The sequence below is a fragment of the Lipomyces oligophaga genome, assembly GCF_038497815.1.
Source record: "Lipomyces oligophaga strain CBS 7107 unplaced genomic scaffold V1516scaffold_3, whole genome shotgun sequence".
NCBI lineage: Eukaryota > Fungi > Ascomycota > Lipomycetes > Lipomycetales > Lipomycetaceae > Lipomyces > [Lipomyces] oligophaga.
In genome coordinates, this window is record NW_027117787.1 from 331,181 (window position 1) to 346,874 (window position 15,694).

Genomic DNA, 15,694 nt, shown 5'->3' on the forward strand with positions numbered 1-15,694 from the left:
GTTGCGTTGGCATCAATAATTTATGGAAGTTTACTCTCAACGATACCATATACGAAACTCGGAAGCTCTACTATGTAGAGCAGATCAAAATATATGTTAAAGCACACACTGAGACTAAGACCCTCTACAGAATTCATGATAAATGATTATGATACATTGTCAAGCGGACTAGGTGTAAAGAGGCAAAACTGTAGAATAAAGACACAAAATAAAGATGTACCCGAAATACAACGTAGAGAACCACTTTGAATCAATTTTTCTAGTAAGAAAACCACCCGAAATTCCATTTTATTTTTATTACTTGGTAAAGCACAACGACCTCTCTCGCATAACTAATTTAGCGGGATCGGGCCGTGACCTTGGGAGCAGCTCCCTTAAGCTGCTGCTTAGAGAACTTAGCACCACCAGAAGGAGCAGCTGTCTTGGCTTTCTCAGCTTTCTTCTTTGCAAGCTCTTTCTTCTTCTCCTTGGCGGCGGCGATGGACTCAGTGCGAGCAGCCTTACGGGCCTCCGGGCGGATCGAACGACGCTCCTTGATGAGTTCAAGCGATGCACCAACAATGGCACGCTGGTGCTTGACGGTACGGCGCGAACGCTTCTTGGAAACTTCCTCGGTGATACCCTTCTTGTGCATTCTGCGGAAAAGAACAGTCCACGAAATTCTTCGGGGATTCTTGCGCTGCATGAATAACGATGCGCTCTTTGAGGCAACAAAACGGAAGACCTTAGAGTCACCACGGACGAAAAGTTTACCCTAAATAAGTTAATAACTGTAGAAAGCAGTCTAAATCGGTTAGGAAGTTGTTGAAAAGAAGCAGCACGGAACTGACGATGAAAGCAAATAAGAGATAAGAATACTATGACTGATGAAAAAAATCCGAAACAGACTAATCACATAAGGTCTGTGGTTCATCGATGTCGTGAAATTTCAAAATCCTTGTGTCGAGAAATTGATAGAAAGCTCTTCACTTGGGCGGATCTGACTAGAACTCTTACAACTGTAAAACTTGACAAATTATTGGGTTCCAGACAACATAATCATACTGCGAAATTCTCGTAAATGCACATGTCTATTCCCATATTTGCCATAAAACCTCCTCCGATTGAAGAGTCTCCCATATTTGCTTCCACTGCCAAACTTCGCGTCCTCCATCCATACCAACTCGACTGACCAAATACAATAACATACCCTGCCGGGGTAAATTCTGTTGCCAGAGAAAGAGTCGATTTCGGTTCTCATTTTTGATGATTATTAACGATAGTTCTGAACGACTGATTACAGAAGATCGAATTCAAGTTGACGAGACAAGATTACAATTTAGATGTTGAATTGCGACCTGGCGAGTGTGAATATTGTCACGGGATTGGATATAATGGTTCGACCAGAGCGGAGTTTACAAGTCCAAATTTACTGCGTTTGGGATACCAGATTAATACCTTGAACGCTGCTTGGTCTGCTCAAGAAGTTACTGTGACTGCCATAGGGTTTTTCATCTTACCCTACATTGAACACTAAACCCGTATGATTGCATAGTTAGAGTTAGGTTCATGAAAGGGGCAAGGGGTGCTGCATTAGCCGTACCGCACTTGCGAGCGTCTGGAGAGTGCGGCGTCCATCTATGGAGCAGGGTTTGAGGTTATGGAAGGCGATGCCGAAGATGGGCTGAGGAAGTAGTTGTAAGGCGGTGAAAGCCAGACAAGTTACGCAGAAGATGGTGCAAGGGAAAATAAGGAGAAGGGATATGAGTCGGGAAGCAAAGAGAAACAGAAATGAATTCGAAAATTAACCAGAGGCCGGCGAGATTAGGAAGTATACAATTTGTGGCTACGTATGATTAAAACATGATGCTCTCAACCTAGTCGTAGACGGAGAAACCTCCCGCAAGAGCTTGAGCTGACATCGAACTTGCGAATAGAATAAGGAGAAATAACAAAGCAAAAAAGCTCTCACTGCATGCAAGATATAGCAACTACGACTGAGCGACAGCAAGCTACGGGAGACGGAGGACGTGCTACCACAATCATGAGTTTATGGATCCAGGATTCAATAGTGCGAGAGAACGAGGCCACGCCCCGTTGCCGATCGGCTCCTGAGCGAATAACTGGGTGATCTCTCTCGGTCGACTTCACTGCTTTTACGTCTACCGTAAGGCTGCAATCTGATTCTCATCTCAACCGGTTTCCGCGATTAGACGAGTTACTGTCAGATTATGAGACGTGCCCACTAAATAATTTGTAAATAGAGCCTAGCTAGGTCATGGTCGAAGCTACTACTATGAAAACTTACTTTGCCGGGAGTGCTTGCTCCAGATGTTCGCATTACCAGACTGCTTCTTGCTGCCCCTGATAGCGTCAATTTCTCGAATCCGGAGTTCGCTTCATATTCGAGTGAATGTACTCTCGAAAGCTTGAAAGATCAGTGCCTCTGTTGCAGTCGGCCGCAATAGGATCGAAGCTGGCTGCTTCTCGGGATGCACTCATAATTGGCCGACGAGCACTGCTGTTTCTATTGAAGTTTCGGTTTGCCGTCATTTCCCAGTTGCTGAGTACTGCTTGCTTCGTGTCTTAACTGCTCTACCAAAACTGCACTAGCCAGCTAATCCGTTTTAAATTCTTCCACCTCATAGCGTTTGATAGGTAGCGTTGGGACTAACGGAGAGAGTGGCATTCGCCTTCTAACTGCTTAGCCAGAAGAAGACTGTATCGTTTCCCATCCGCTGCTTAACAACGCTTTAGGGCCGCTTTAAGAACACAGTATAGCTCTCGAATCTAGCAACAGATCTACATAATTACGTAAATTCTGGTTTAACTCTTAAAGATAAATTTTAGTTACATTTTTTGATCCAAATCCGATTTTTATCCAACCATCTTCTCCATACCAGACCCAGTTCCACCCCCTTTCTGCTGCGGTTGCCGCTGCTGCTGCTTGCTGCCGCTGCCCAAACTGTTGCCTGGCTGCTGCTGCTGCACCCTCCGCCGCAGCAGCACAGACCGTTCAGCGGCCAATTAGCGCACACAACCGCCGCTTGCGGAAAATACTTCTCTCCAGAGCTCAGTGCCATATAAATATATCTTACTCGAACCTGTCCTCTTCTCAGTTCTCGCACTTCTTTCTTTGACGAGCTTCCACTTCACCACAGTCGTTTCATAAGTTATTTTTTTTAATTTTAGTTTGATTTTTTCCACAGTTCATCATGAAGGCCTTAATTCTCGTTGGTGGCTACGGCACCCGTCTCCGTCCTTTGACTCTTACTCTTCCTAAGCCTCTTGTCGAGGTAAGTTTTCTAAGACGCGTAGATTTGGACGCGTTTTTTTTGAGATCCGTTGAAGTAAGAACGCGCTTTTTTTTACTAACAATGACTCTGATAGTTTGGCAACAAGCCCATGATTCTCCATCAGGTCGAGGCTCTTGCTGCCGCTGGTGTCACAGATATTGTTCTTGCTGTTAACTACCGACCTGAGGTTATGGTCTCCGCTCTTAAGAAATATGAGGAGATGTACAACATTTCTATCACCTTTTCCGTTGAGACCGAGCCTCTTGGAACGGCAGGTCCTCTTCGTCTTGCCAAAGACGTTTTGCAAAAGGATGATTCTCCTTTCTTCGTTCTCAACTCCGACATCATCTGTGACTACCCTTTCCAGCAGCTCGCTGAGTTCCACCGCTCGCACGGCGGTGAAGCTACAATTGTGGCAACTAAGGTTGAGGAGCCTTCGAAATACGGTGTTATTGTCCATAAGCCCAACACAATCGGCCAGATCGATCGATTCGTCGAGAAGCCAGTTGAGTTTGTCGGTAACCGTATTAACGCTGGTATCTACATTCTTAACCCCTCTGTTGTCGACCGCATTGAGCTCCGCCCTACCTCAATTGAAAAAGAGACTTTCCCCGCTCTTTCTAAGGATGCTCAGCTTTACTCTTTCGATCTCGAGGGTTACTGGATGGATGTTGGACAGCCCAAGGATTTCCTTTCTGGCACCTGTCTCTACCTTTCGTCTCTTACAAAAAACAAGCCGGAACTTCTTGCTCCTACTACTGCTGACTATGTGCACGGAGGAAATGTTCTCATTGATCCGTCTGCTAAAGTTGGCAAGGATTGCCGTATTGGTCCCAATGTGACCATTGGACCCAATGTAGTCATTGGTGATGGTGTTCGCCTCCAGAGATGTGTCGTTCTTCAGGGCTCGACGGTTAAGGACCACGCCTGGGTCAAATCGTCCATCATCGGCTGGAACTCGACTGTTGGTCGCTGGGCGCGTCTTGAGGGTGTCACCGTTCTCGGTGAGGATGTCACTGTTGCTGATGAGGTCTACGTCAATGGTGGCTCTGTTCTACCCCACAAGACTATCACTTCCAATATTGAGCATCCTGCTATCATCATGTAAACTAATTGATTTACTTTTATTACGTGTCTCTATATCTCGGGTATTTTTGGTGTAGTTATAAATTAATGGGTTGCTAATATATTTATTTGTGTTCAATTTGCCGTATGATCTAATAGAGTGATCAAAGGGAGGGGTCAAACGGCGGGGCTCCGCTTTTGACGCGTTCACGTTTTGACGATCACTTTATTATAGGAAGCTGAAGTGCTTGTGATTATATAATAGCTTATATAATTAGCACTTTACGCGTCCTCCATTAGTTCACAGACGTGTCATCTACCATCATGTCTCCTCCCAAAGAAACTAAGCGAGCCGAGCTTGACCAAGACGGCGGGAAAAAAGTAAGCGTCGACTGACATCTTCATATTTTTAGACACAGCCTGTAAAACGCCTCGTTTTGCTATTGGAATTTGAAATATTGCGTAGGCGACTCGTAATGCATATCGGAACAACAAGAAAAACGGTGGCAGAAGTTTCGGTTTTGGGATATTCAGGAAATATTTACTGTTTGTTGTTAAAGAAAAACTCAGATGGCATTCTTCTTCGTGATTAAAAGCTAGTTCAAAGGGACCACGTAACCATCACCAATTCTGATTCGACTTCCTAAAACCATGCAACATTAACAACCCTAAATATACAGAAAATAAAAAAATCAAGGAAAATTAAAGGCAACAAAAAAATCAACTCGTCAGTTTGGGCTGACAGCCAGGAAGAAGCATGCTCTTGTTCTTAACTCTCGGAATAGGTATTGCGTAATAAGCGGACAAAGCAGTATTATCTTCTATAGAACTATACTTCACGCTTTCTGTTGCTAATGTAGACGAGACAAAAGTATCGGGATCTGTGTCGTTTAGTGGGAATGCAACTCTAGGATTAGCCGGAAGATAACTTGGGTCTCTCTTGACTGCGCCAATCAATCCTCGCGATAATAATGGATTCAAAATACTGTACCGATTTTCTTCCGAACTTGTCGATGAGTAAACCAGTCGGAGAATCTCGGCTCCTACGTGGCTATGTCCAGATACGAATACTGCTTCGTGCCCAAACCCGTTCCTTGCATGCTCATCCGCGGACAACATTGGATATTTTTCGTTGATCGCAGTTAGAAGTCGTAGCTCGTCGATGAATGGTAACAATGCTACACCTTGCCATGCCATTTTTTTGCCATTCATATCGATTGGGAAGTCTGTAGGATAAAAATCACTAATATCAGATTCTTTATCAGTCATTAGTGGCCGAAGCAGAGGCGGTAATACATGAGCTGATGCTGAAGGCATAACACCCATCAACTGTTCATAAGGACGAAATGGCTTTCCTTTTTCAAACGTTATTACGGTATCTCTGATGTCCGTAAAATCACCGGCAAAAGGTGCGTAATGATAAGGATAAAACCAAGTCCATGATGGGCATCCCTGGTAGTAATATAACAATACCCAGCAAACCCCTTCTATATAAGACCGAACCACGGCACGACGAATACTTTCACGTTCTTCCATGGTTCTGGCTTTGAACTTTTGCGTATAGTATCGATCGCGGTACCCTTGCTCCCAAAGCCGGACAGAATCTGTATTTTCATCTTCAGATTCAGAAGAATCGACTGGAATAGACGCTGAAGTTGGTTCGGATTCGTCTTGCGTCTTCAGTCGTTTAACTTCCGTTGCCTGTGCATCACCGGACTCTGCAGCTGTGGGTATAGATGTCTGTCGCCCAGTCTCGATAGCTTCCTCTTCAGCTTTGCGCTTTATAGAAGTAATAGGAACATCATCTGTAGAATCAGTCTCCGTATTCTTGGTCACTTCAGTCGCCGTCGTATGATCAGTCTCTTCAGAGGTCACGCTCTCCGCAGAAACTGAAGTAGCTGTTATTGCGTCAGTCACCGTTGATTTCTTTCTAGCTAGCATCTGTGCCTTTAAATACGACGCTGCGCTTCGATTAGCTACATTCGCATTGAATGTAGGCTTTTTAGCATCCGCTAGTGAAACTAAAGGAATATCACTAGGAGCAGAGGTAGGACCAATATCAGCCTTATAACGGTTCACGATCGGCTCATTAGTTCGGGGGTTAACGATTTGTCGCCGCCCATTAGCACCTTTAGAATGGGTTATTGAATCTTTTTCATCATTTTGTCTTTGTCGGTTTGGTGGCTGCCCACCATTTCGTCGCAATTCGAATTCTTGGCGCTTTTGGAAGATAAAGGGTTCTTGATGACCTAATTCCCGTAATAATGTCTCCATACCGGGAATGTTAACCGTACCATCAAGCGTAAGATAATCATGTCCCTGGGGTAAAGTTCGCCTCCAGATATTAACTAATTTATCAATTCCATTTTCACGAATTTCAAGTGACGGAATATGTGGCAAGAAATCATTTCCAACGAAAAAACATAGGAACACCCAATCGTCGATGGCACGCTCTAGATCAAACTTAAATGGTAGGTTGTGAATAAACAACTCTTGATCTAAGTACTCGCGCAAGATGCCGACATGTAACCAAATAAAGGGTTTCTTCTCTGGCTTGATAGGCTTACTGCCGAGCTCATCAAATTCGCCATTTTTGATCTTTCGTTCTCCTGTACACTGTGCAGCTTGATGGCCTGGCTGACCGCACATATGACACACTCGTGGGCCACTCCGGTCTTGGAAAAATACATCTTCCCGAAGAACACGAAAATGAGGTTCATGCGTGGCAAGACCAAGCATAATAAGATCCGCATCCAAACCATAAATTGCATGAGAAGTGTTAGGGTCGTAATAAGGTGATTGCCGTTGACTACGGATGAACTCCATAATCTTGTGCTCACCTTCACCAGGAACAGCAGCATCAGAAATAATCACCTCCAAATCTCTCCATCCAGGCTCAGTATTCAGTTTATAAACGACCCAGTATCGAATTGCTTTTGCAAGCTTATCCATAAATGGCGTCCCAGGCGTAATCACATTTGTATCCCACGATCGTTTATCCTTAACACTATCATCTATTATCTTGCCCATTGCTTCCATCTCTGCAACCATTCGCGCCTTCGCATCATCTTTCTCTTTTGCTTCCTTAGCCGATCTGAATCTTCTTGAGCGTTGCTGATTCATCTTTGCCCGCGGAGCCACGCCATCGACAGCAATCATAAGCACTTTTCTGGGCCTAGCCATACTAACTACTCGATCGGTATACCGGAAAACCTCAAGCATCATCTCATCTTCCGACCCGGGTGGAGGACGATTCTCAGGATGACTGCATGGATGAACTATGCCATTCATATCAAGATACAAATTATCCAGTTCTTCATTTGGGTTCGGTCTTGAGAAATCGGCAGGATATGTGATTCCATCAATCTCTCGATCTGGTTCTTCAATCACACTAGTCACAATTCGTGGATATTTTCGAGATAACCATCTAAATAATGCCGGTACACTATAAGAAAGAATTTACAAGTTACTATATGTCGCAGAAATTTTTACTAAACCAATTTGAGGTTGCGACGGTTGTATTCTTTTGCTTGCTCGCAGCGGAATAACGCGGTCGATTGAAGACAAAAGCAGAAATTAAAGATACACAGAATAACTTTCAAAAGGTATTTCAAACAGAATAAAAATTAAACAGTATCCGGAGCCACTACATGCAAGCAAAAGAATAAACCACGCCTTACCTAAAATCATATCAGAGCAAAAGTAATGCTGACCCCATGATAAAATCCTAATCAATAACACTGGTTATCAGTAAACAATAAACCTATATTTGAGTTAGAAAAATTTGCAATAATAGAAAAGTTTCTTCAGCAAATTGAGGAAAGAAGTCAGAACAAATTAAAAAGGTAGCGTGTGTTTTTCCACATCGAGTTTGTAAGAATATCTGAATAAAACTCGTAATTAAACAACTTTTATCTGACATCCACAAATATCTCGAGCCAAATGCACTCTAGTCATCATATAATTCCTCGATCTTGCTTGAAGATTCGAAATCACTGATAATCCAACTTACGTCAGGATAATGTATGCTTTCGTACAAAGTACAGAGCTGTCGGAACAAGGTCCACAGATTCAATCCAAACAATTGTAAAACTCAATCTGCTATTTTAATATGTAAATATCCGAAACGTATTCATTGCTAGGTACCCTTTTCTTAAAATACATAAGAGCAAGAATATCATACCGAGTGAAAAAATTGATGCAAACTATCTCAGGGTATGATGGTAAGACGGCTCCATGTCCATAATCACGTGAATAATTATATAATAACTTATATAATCTTAGTTTGTTCGGCTATCGACACCAAATTCTAAAGCTTATCATAAAATTGAGGATAATATTCTGATTGACGCGTACCATTTGATAAGCGTTCAAAGTGATCGTCGCTTTGGGCTGAAAAATGAATATATCTCTCTTGCATAATAGGACTTAGAAAATTGAGCTTCTAGGCAGTTCAATCCTTTCCCAGTTCTGTGAAGTATCTGTGATATGATGAATAAGTATCTACAAAAATTATGGAATGACAGTGGAATAGCTAGTCAGTCTATGGAAAATACCAGAATACCTAGCAGTCGTTAAAATTAACACTTTGAAAGTCGGATGTCTTTCACCCGCAATCGCTCTCCTTGTTGTATATCATTTGGACAATAGAGAGAAAACTAGATACCGAAGTAATTTGAAGATTGAAACTTGGAAGCAAGAGAATACAAAATCCAATGCTTTTCTAAGCAATGAAGTCAAATGATATGCGAACTTCTAGGAATTGATGGGATAAAATAAGCCAGTAATAGTCTATAGTGTATACTGCTAGAATAGTGCGAAAATGGGATTTTATATACCCATTGCTCTAAATAACTGAGGTTTTAATTAATGCCTGAAGAGTCCAAAATGCTATGAGTGCCAAATATTAAAGCAGAGATAAAGAAATACGGAAGAAAACATATTGAAAATGGCAGATAGAAACTACTGGCTAGCAAAGTCGATATGCAAGCAAAGCAAAAATCGATCCAATAGCCTAAATCGTGATTTAAAACAAGAACATAAGAGCACTAAAGGTAGCTACAAAGCAAATAACAAATAACAGCATAGCTAATATTTTGTGTGCTCTTACTTTTCTGCAAGTGCTTTGCTCTGCTCTCATTGCTCTTGTTTTTACTAGTCGCTCTCGGTGACACAGACAATGAATAACTAGAGTTCAAGTAGATAATCACTATCAGAACTACAACAACTGCCAGTCCATTGAATATGATTGATGTAATGTTCAAATCAAAACCATGGTCAGCGGGGACTTATATCTGAGATCCGAGATACTGAAATTTTCGTATTTCACAAGATCGGACATAACAGACTATTAGAGGCTAATCCTACTTTGCGATTGCTTCATAGTTTCAGCTAGCAATATATCTACTAGTAGATTTTGCTTTTGACTAGCAAAAAATTATTTCGTTACATTCTTTGCGAGCAGAAAAATGTGCTCGACAATGCAACCTGGAATGAAATATCAAAGCCAAACCTCTTAAAACAGAAAGATAGCATTGTAAACAATTATTATCACGTAACTTCCTATTTGCTGATTTACATTGCGAACAAGCGAATGAGGTAATATAGACGGAACACAGGGACAGAATATGAAGGATCAAAAAAAATATTGACAACCCTGGGATTCGAACCCAGGCCTCCGAAGAGATGAGAACCTTAATCTCACGCCTTAGACCAACTCGGCCAGATTGCCCTAATCTTAGAGATGCGGCAGAATTTACTTTCATAAAGATAAATTAAACAGTTGGCTTGAATTTTATCTTGGTTAATTTTATTCTTTGCATAATCTAATCTTAATATCCACCGATAAATCATTGTCGAAAGTACGATATTACCTTTCGATGATACAGTCTAGTTAAGTACATATAATAGGAGTAATATATCAGAGGTTGGGGCATATCTATGGATAACCTTCTGATCTTTTAATATAGCTAATGCCTGTGGTCTATATCGAGTGTTCAGATATTAAATGCGGGAGACTCTGTTTGGTCAGTTTCTTGAAATTCTCCGAGCCAAAGGAGTTTTTCCGTAGGAGTACAAGAGTAGCTTTTCATTTTTTGTAATTGGCTGTCAGTCCCAGATACTTTAAAAACTAGTAGCCAAATCAAATAGTTATATGCGCTTCTTGAAGGGACTACACCTGGTTTCAGTCTTTTCATAAGCATCATTTTCTTCTAGATTTACATACGCAAAGAAGGAGGTCTGAAAATTAAACTGAAGAGGCTAGCGGTGAGGTCTGTATCTGACTAATAGATCAGTAAATCCCGTTAGTCATCTCACTAGATAGTCAGCTGATTAATTACCTGTTGTGGAAACTTGTGGTAGCAACCAGCCAAATAATCGGTACCTGATATATTGATTTCCTAATTTTCGAAGTAGAAAAATAAATGTGAAGTTAAACGAAAATACTAACAACAAAAATATGCGTCAGCCCGGAGTCGAACCGGGGGCTCGTCGATGGCAACGACGAATTTTACCGCTAAACCACTAACGCCTAGTTCTTGTCAAGGAAAAACTAAATTGACCAGGGCTGCTACATACAGGGCTAAGGGTTTGACTCGACTGACAAAATATTGAACTGCTTACTAGATTTGGTTGATTAACAAAAGATAGTCTTGTTCTGCAAGGATATATTACAATCAGCTTGTAATTTTCTGGATTTCCTAGAGTGGAGTGTATTATTGTAATCATAAAAAATATAGAAAGTAAAAATTGGCTTTTTAGGAATAATCTCAAGTGAACTCAGATACAAAGATCAGGAATAATATTTGTAATTCACCGGAATAACTATTTTATTGATTCAACTCGATTACTAGAATTTGTAGCCAAAAAAGAAATTGCTTAAAAATTATCCATGCAAATGAAGTAATCCTAGAACAATGGTAACGATCATAGCAATTACTAAAAACATTAGATAATAAAGAAGTCCTATTTTAAATCGGTCGAGATGCAACAAGTTTGCGTCTGTTCTAAAAGTAGATATGCCGTCGTTATCTCCATGCTCATGCATTCGTAATCTAACCGGATTCATTGCACGAACGTAAACGATTGAAGTTGTAATTTTAAGCCAAGGGCGTATTATCTAGTATGTATCATCGCACTATATCAAGTAATGGTAATTGGCTTTTCAATGTTTCACCTCTGTAGCAAGATCAAATTCCAAATCTCAGAGGAGACGATATAAAATATATACACATTTCAGATGCTGAACTCTGGGACAAGAAAAGTGAGAATTCAATTTCCAATCGACGAGCCAGTCGTCCGTAAACAAGGAACTACAAGTATAAACCACTCTTCTGCTATACAACGCTTGTACTAGAAACTTAAGAAGTGTAGCTGCCATCTAGGCAGGAAATTCATTATAGAGTTATAGAGCAGTAATTCACTCAAACTACATTTCAGAATGCTGCTATATAATTGCCTATGTATCTGGCCGTGGTATTCTCATGTGTGAGGATATAACTACAGTAAACATTCTCTAGATAGAAGAGGAAACGCCGAAGATACGATACATAATGCGCGGCCCCATAATTGCGGTGGTATTCTCTCGCAATATCTTTGGCAGCTTGAGCATACTAGACTCGGTTAGGTTTCGCTAGTAAACCGAGTAAACAATGCAACCGACTAGATTATACTCTAAAATGCAATTTTCAGACTAATGTATCAGGAAAGCGCCATTTAGATATCAAATAAAAGGTAGCTGAAATATTAAATGGGCTGGATTGTCGAAAATACTTTCAGACAAAGAACACTATATATCGCTATCGCTATGTGGGATTAAAAACACAAGGCAACCAGAATTAGTCGTCAGTCAATAAGTCCAAGACACCTGCAGGCAAGGCATGGGACTTTTAATGCAGCGCAGAAATAGCACGGTCGGGGGTATGCGACCAAAAAGACACAAAACAGGTCTGCGATGCGATGTAAGATTGAAGAGGCGACGTCAGAAAAAATTAGAGCTAGGATGGGAATGCTGGATGCATGCACACTAAAGCAGGCCAGGCAAACAAAATCTGTACGTACAAGAGTCGAAAGCAGCCAGACGACGTAGTGGTATGTAGACTGATATAAGGAGGGTTTTTGCAGGACTCAGATGAGGCTAAGCATGCAAGAGTTGGTATGCATGACATGGCAGAAAATATCAGCCATTGCTGTGAAGCTTGTCCTAGACCCAACAGGGAGATTCGAAAAGTGATCAGTCCGACCATATAGTCTGCACCGAATATAAGAAGGTAAGAAACACATAGAGAAGAAACGTCAGTTACATGTCAGCGAGCGGAGAATCTGGAGGAGAGCTGAGAGCTCAACTACAGCTGCCACTAAGAAACGTCAGTATTCTTCTCAGCCCCTATTTCCAGATCATTCGTAAGGGTTTGAAGTCGGAAGTTGACAAGATAGACAGACAGACAAGACACACAAAAGCCAAAACCAAAACCAAAGCCAATGCCAAAGCCTTGTCTGGAGTGGACTCTCCAAGCAAGTCCCAACCAGCCTTCTGGGCCCTTACTATGGAGATCTTCGGTGGCGACTTATGCAATTAACGATTGGCTAATCGATGGATTGAGCATATCGATCGCCTTAGTACATTAGTGTGCAGTTGACCGGATCCAGGAGAGCCCGAGCCCGTCGAGATTAGTTTTCGAGAAACTGTCGCCAACGAGGATGAGTGAAAACGTGCAAAGAAGCGGCCGACCACACGATGGCAAAAAAGTCTAAATTGTGTACAGCTACCCCTTTTTGGCCACTGAAGTGCCCCTATTTTTTGCTTGCTTTTTGGCTGTCAAGCGTCGAATCTCTAAGACATGTGATCTCAGACTATTAGACTATTAAACAAAGCAAAATGAGATTCAAGGGATGTTAACGGAAGGGGGCGGACGAAGAGAAGGGGGGAACTCTATCGACTGCTGTACTCAATTGCCTTCAAATAGATCGCTCCGTTCGATCGAAGATTTATCCGAAAAAAAAGAAATGCTGTAACCGGGATAAATTCCGAATTCTTAAATGATAAACATACCAGCAAGCCATTTCATTCTGAGCGTCACGTAAGTAGTGATATTAGCATGTAATAAATCCGCTGTTGTCTGTCTGTATGCTGAATATATGTGCAGCTCCTAAAACACCCATCGCAGGATACAGATCAAGCCAACTGTGCATGTGTCTGCTTGCTCTTGTGGCGGCCGGCCCGATCTAGCAGCGAAATCAAAACGAGCAACAAGCCCTCAATTTCCATGCGGTGTGGATCGTCCGTCGTCATTATCTGTGTGCCATGTCGACACAGTGCTCTTCCACATGTCCATCCCCTTGTCAGCAAGCATGCCGCTCCGACACTTGTCCTCGTGTTCGGTGCCTCTGCGCCTCTGTTATATTGCCAGACTACTACCCCAAGATTGATCCGCAGCGATCAGATAGCAAACCTGTGGGAAAACGGCATAAAATCTCTTAGACTAGAAAGTCCAAGGAACAATGGATCTCAGATAATGATCTTCTGCAATCTGTTATACTGTGTGCTCTCCAGCAGTTACAAGAGGCCCAATTTATCCAGGTCCATTATCCAGCCCGACCCTGACCAGCTGCGCAGTCGACTGGATAAATTGCTAGGAGGCGCCCGATGATGATCTCAATATAGCATATTAGGACGGCGTTCAGTAGGTTTCACTAGTGGTTACTCCTCCTCTGTTCCATCCAAAACTGCGCGTGAATGCCGATGCATAGTGTTTCGAGTACTGCTCCGACTCTCTAATAATATATTTCGATTCAATATCACCCGAATCATGATCAGATTACAGAATACATATTTTACTTGAGTAGCGAATGACGACAAACTTCATTTCTAGTTTTATATATAAACCTAACAGAAATAAATATACCCAAAAACATAGATAGAAGAGATTGGAGTAACGTAGCCTATCCCTAGAATATCAACACCACGCAGCACACACATAGAACATCAAGACTACAGGAAATTGTCAAAAGGAAATCCAAAAGCGCTTTCGAAACAAAATAAAAACCAGAAAGTGAATACCAAAATCAAGTGAACAAACATATACTATAAATAAAGAGTGGACGGACAACCTAAAAACACACGCGACACGTCTAGACAAGGGCAGTTTACTTTGATCCCAAAAAGCAAACGGTGGCGCCTGACAGCAAAAAAAAAATAAAAGGGAGCAACGGAAAATGAGAGGAATAAACACGAACAGCCAGCCCCTTGAGAATAGACATAAGCCCAAGCGAGCACAGTTTGATTATCGTAACAGGATGACTGTGTAGGGCAATTGCAGTCGTCATGAATCGTGTTGGAGTGAAAGTGCGAAGGGGTAGTAAGATGACAAATGATATCGAATTAGTGAAATGAGATTAGGATGATTATGGAGATGAAGCAAATGATTTTGTTTGTAAAGAGCTGCACGGAACGAAAATTAGAAAAAGGAATGATTTAAACCTCAAAGCTCTGTCCGACTGCCTTCTCTTGGAGAGCAACTAGCAGGGCGACACCGGCTGGCTCAACTTCTTCTCCAAAATCATCCCGTCCGGCATCGACCATCTTTCCAGCCAAGTAGCTGTAGATCTTGACCCAGGTTGCTTCGACGCCAGGAGTGAACTGTTCGCCAAGTCTGTCTCGTAGAGTTTGAATAAACACGATTCCAACAAGTTCAAAATGCTCCTGCTCGATACCCATTAAGTAAGCATGTCGCCGGCCAAGTCGCTCTAGTTTTTCATCCAAAACGTGAATATTGTCAATCATCGCCAGTGCAGAAGAGAAAATGCCAGAGATAGCGGCCGATTGTCGCTGTACGTCTGGAAACATAAACTCGATGTCTGGATGGCGAGCAAATAAGTTCTGATAAAATTGATTATAAAACAGATTTGCAAGAGTACCTCCGGAAACAACATCATTTATGGAGCCTTCACCAATGATTTCGTAGTAGGTCTCTCGAATGGCCTGGGCATCGCTTGCACTAAGAGAGATGGAACCCTTTACTGGAATAATCTGCTCCTCGTCTTCCTCTTCATCATCGTCATAAACATTCTTGATCGGTACGTTTCCTTCAGCTGAGGTTCCGACAATAACTCCTCCGATGATCTGTCTGTCGCTAGGAGCAGCATCTTCCTCGTCCTCTTCCTCCTCGTCTTCTTCTGGAATCTCAAACGTGCCTTCTTCGGCCTTCGAAGCGGGTGAGCCGGGAGCCGAGGTCTGGTTCGTGGAGGTCGATAACGACGAAGATTCACCCGATTCCTGAAAGTCGATAGCAGCAAGAGCTTCGCTCAAGTCATGCGAGATGGGCTCGAAAGCTGTAGGTGTTGAAGTAGCCATT

The 15,694-nt window shown here is 42.2% G+C and overlaps 4 protein-coding genes and 2 non-coding genes across 6 annotated transcripts; 1 reads left to right on the top strand and 5 right to left on the bottom strand.

Annotated features, from left to right (window-relative positions):
• Nucleotides 1–337: 337 nt before the first annotated feature.
• On the bottom strand, nucleotides 338–1,240 carry V1516DRAFT_695175 (60S ribosomal protein eL24; the record flags this gene model as incomplete). The annotated part of the gene is made up of 2 exons (XM_066923979.1): nucleotides 338–754; nucleotides 1,190–1,240. 2 exons carry the CDS (start codon nucleotides 1,238–1,240, stop codon nucleotides 338–340), a joined length of 468 nt encoding a protein of 155 aa, XP_066777887.1.
• A 1,766-nt stretch (nucleotides 1,241–3,006) lies between these two features.
• Nucleotides 3,007–4,480, top strand: V1516DRAFT_672591 (nucleotide-diphospho-sugar transferase). Its single transcript, XM_066921773.1, has 2 exons — nucleotides 3,007–3,275; nucleotides 3,370–4,480. Exons 1-2 carry the CDS (start codon nucleotides 3,195–3,197, stop codon nucleotides 4,381–4,383), a joined length of 1,095 nt encoding a protein of 364 aa, XP_066777888.1. The 5' UTR covers nucleotides 3,007–3,194; the 3' UTR covers nucleotides 4,384–4,480.
• Nucleotides 4,481–5,060: 580 nt separating this feature from the next.
• On the bottom strand, nucleotides 5,061–8,058 carry V1516DRAFT_663363 (XRN 5'-3' exonuclease N-terminus-domain-containing protein; the record flags this gene model as incomplete). The annotated part of the gene is made up of 2 exons (XM_066920501.1): nucleotides 5,061–7,785; nucleotides 8,054–8,058. The coding sequence occupies 2 exons, from the start codon at nucleotides 8,056–8,058 to the stop codon at nucleotides 5,061–5,063; spliced, it is 2,730 nt and encodes a 909-aa protein (XP_066777889.1).
• Nucleotides 8,059–9,988: 1,930 nt separating this feature from the next.
• Nucleotides 9,989–10,071, bottom strand: V1516DRAFT_t36. Its single transcript has one exon. It is a non-coding gene; the product is annotated as a tRNA-Leu (tRNA).
• A 730-nt stretch (nucleotides 10,072–10,801) lies between these two features.
• V1516DRAFT_t35 lies at nucleotides 10,802–10,872 on the bottom strand. Its single transcript has one exon. It is a non-coding gene; the product is annotated as a tRNA-Gly (tRNA).
• Nucleotides 10,873–14,898: 4,026 nt separating this feature from the next.
• On the bottom strand, nucleotides 14,899–15,348 carry V1516DRAFT_606049 (globin-like protein; the record flags this gene model as incomplete). The annotated part of the gene is made up of 1 exon (XM_066919275.1): nucleotides 14,899–15,348. A coding segment is annotated over one exon (450 nt), but the record flags the coding sequence as incomplete, so codon positions are not given.
• Between the last annotated feature and the right edge of the window lie 346 nt (nucleotides 15,349–15,694).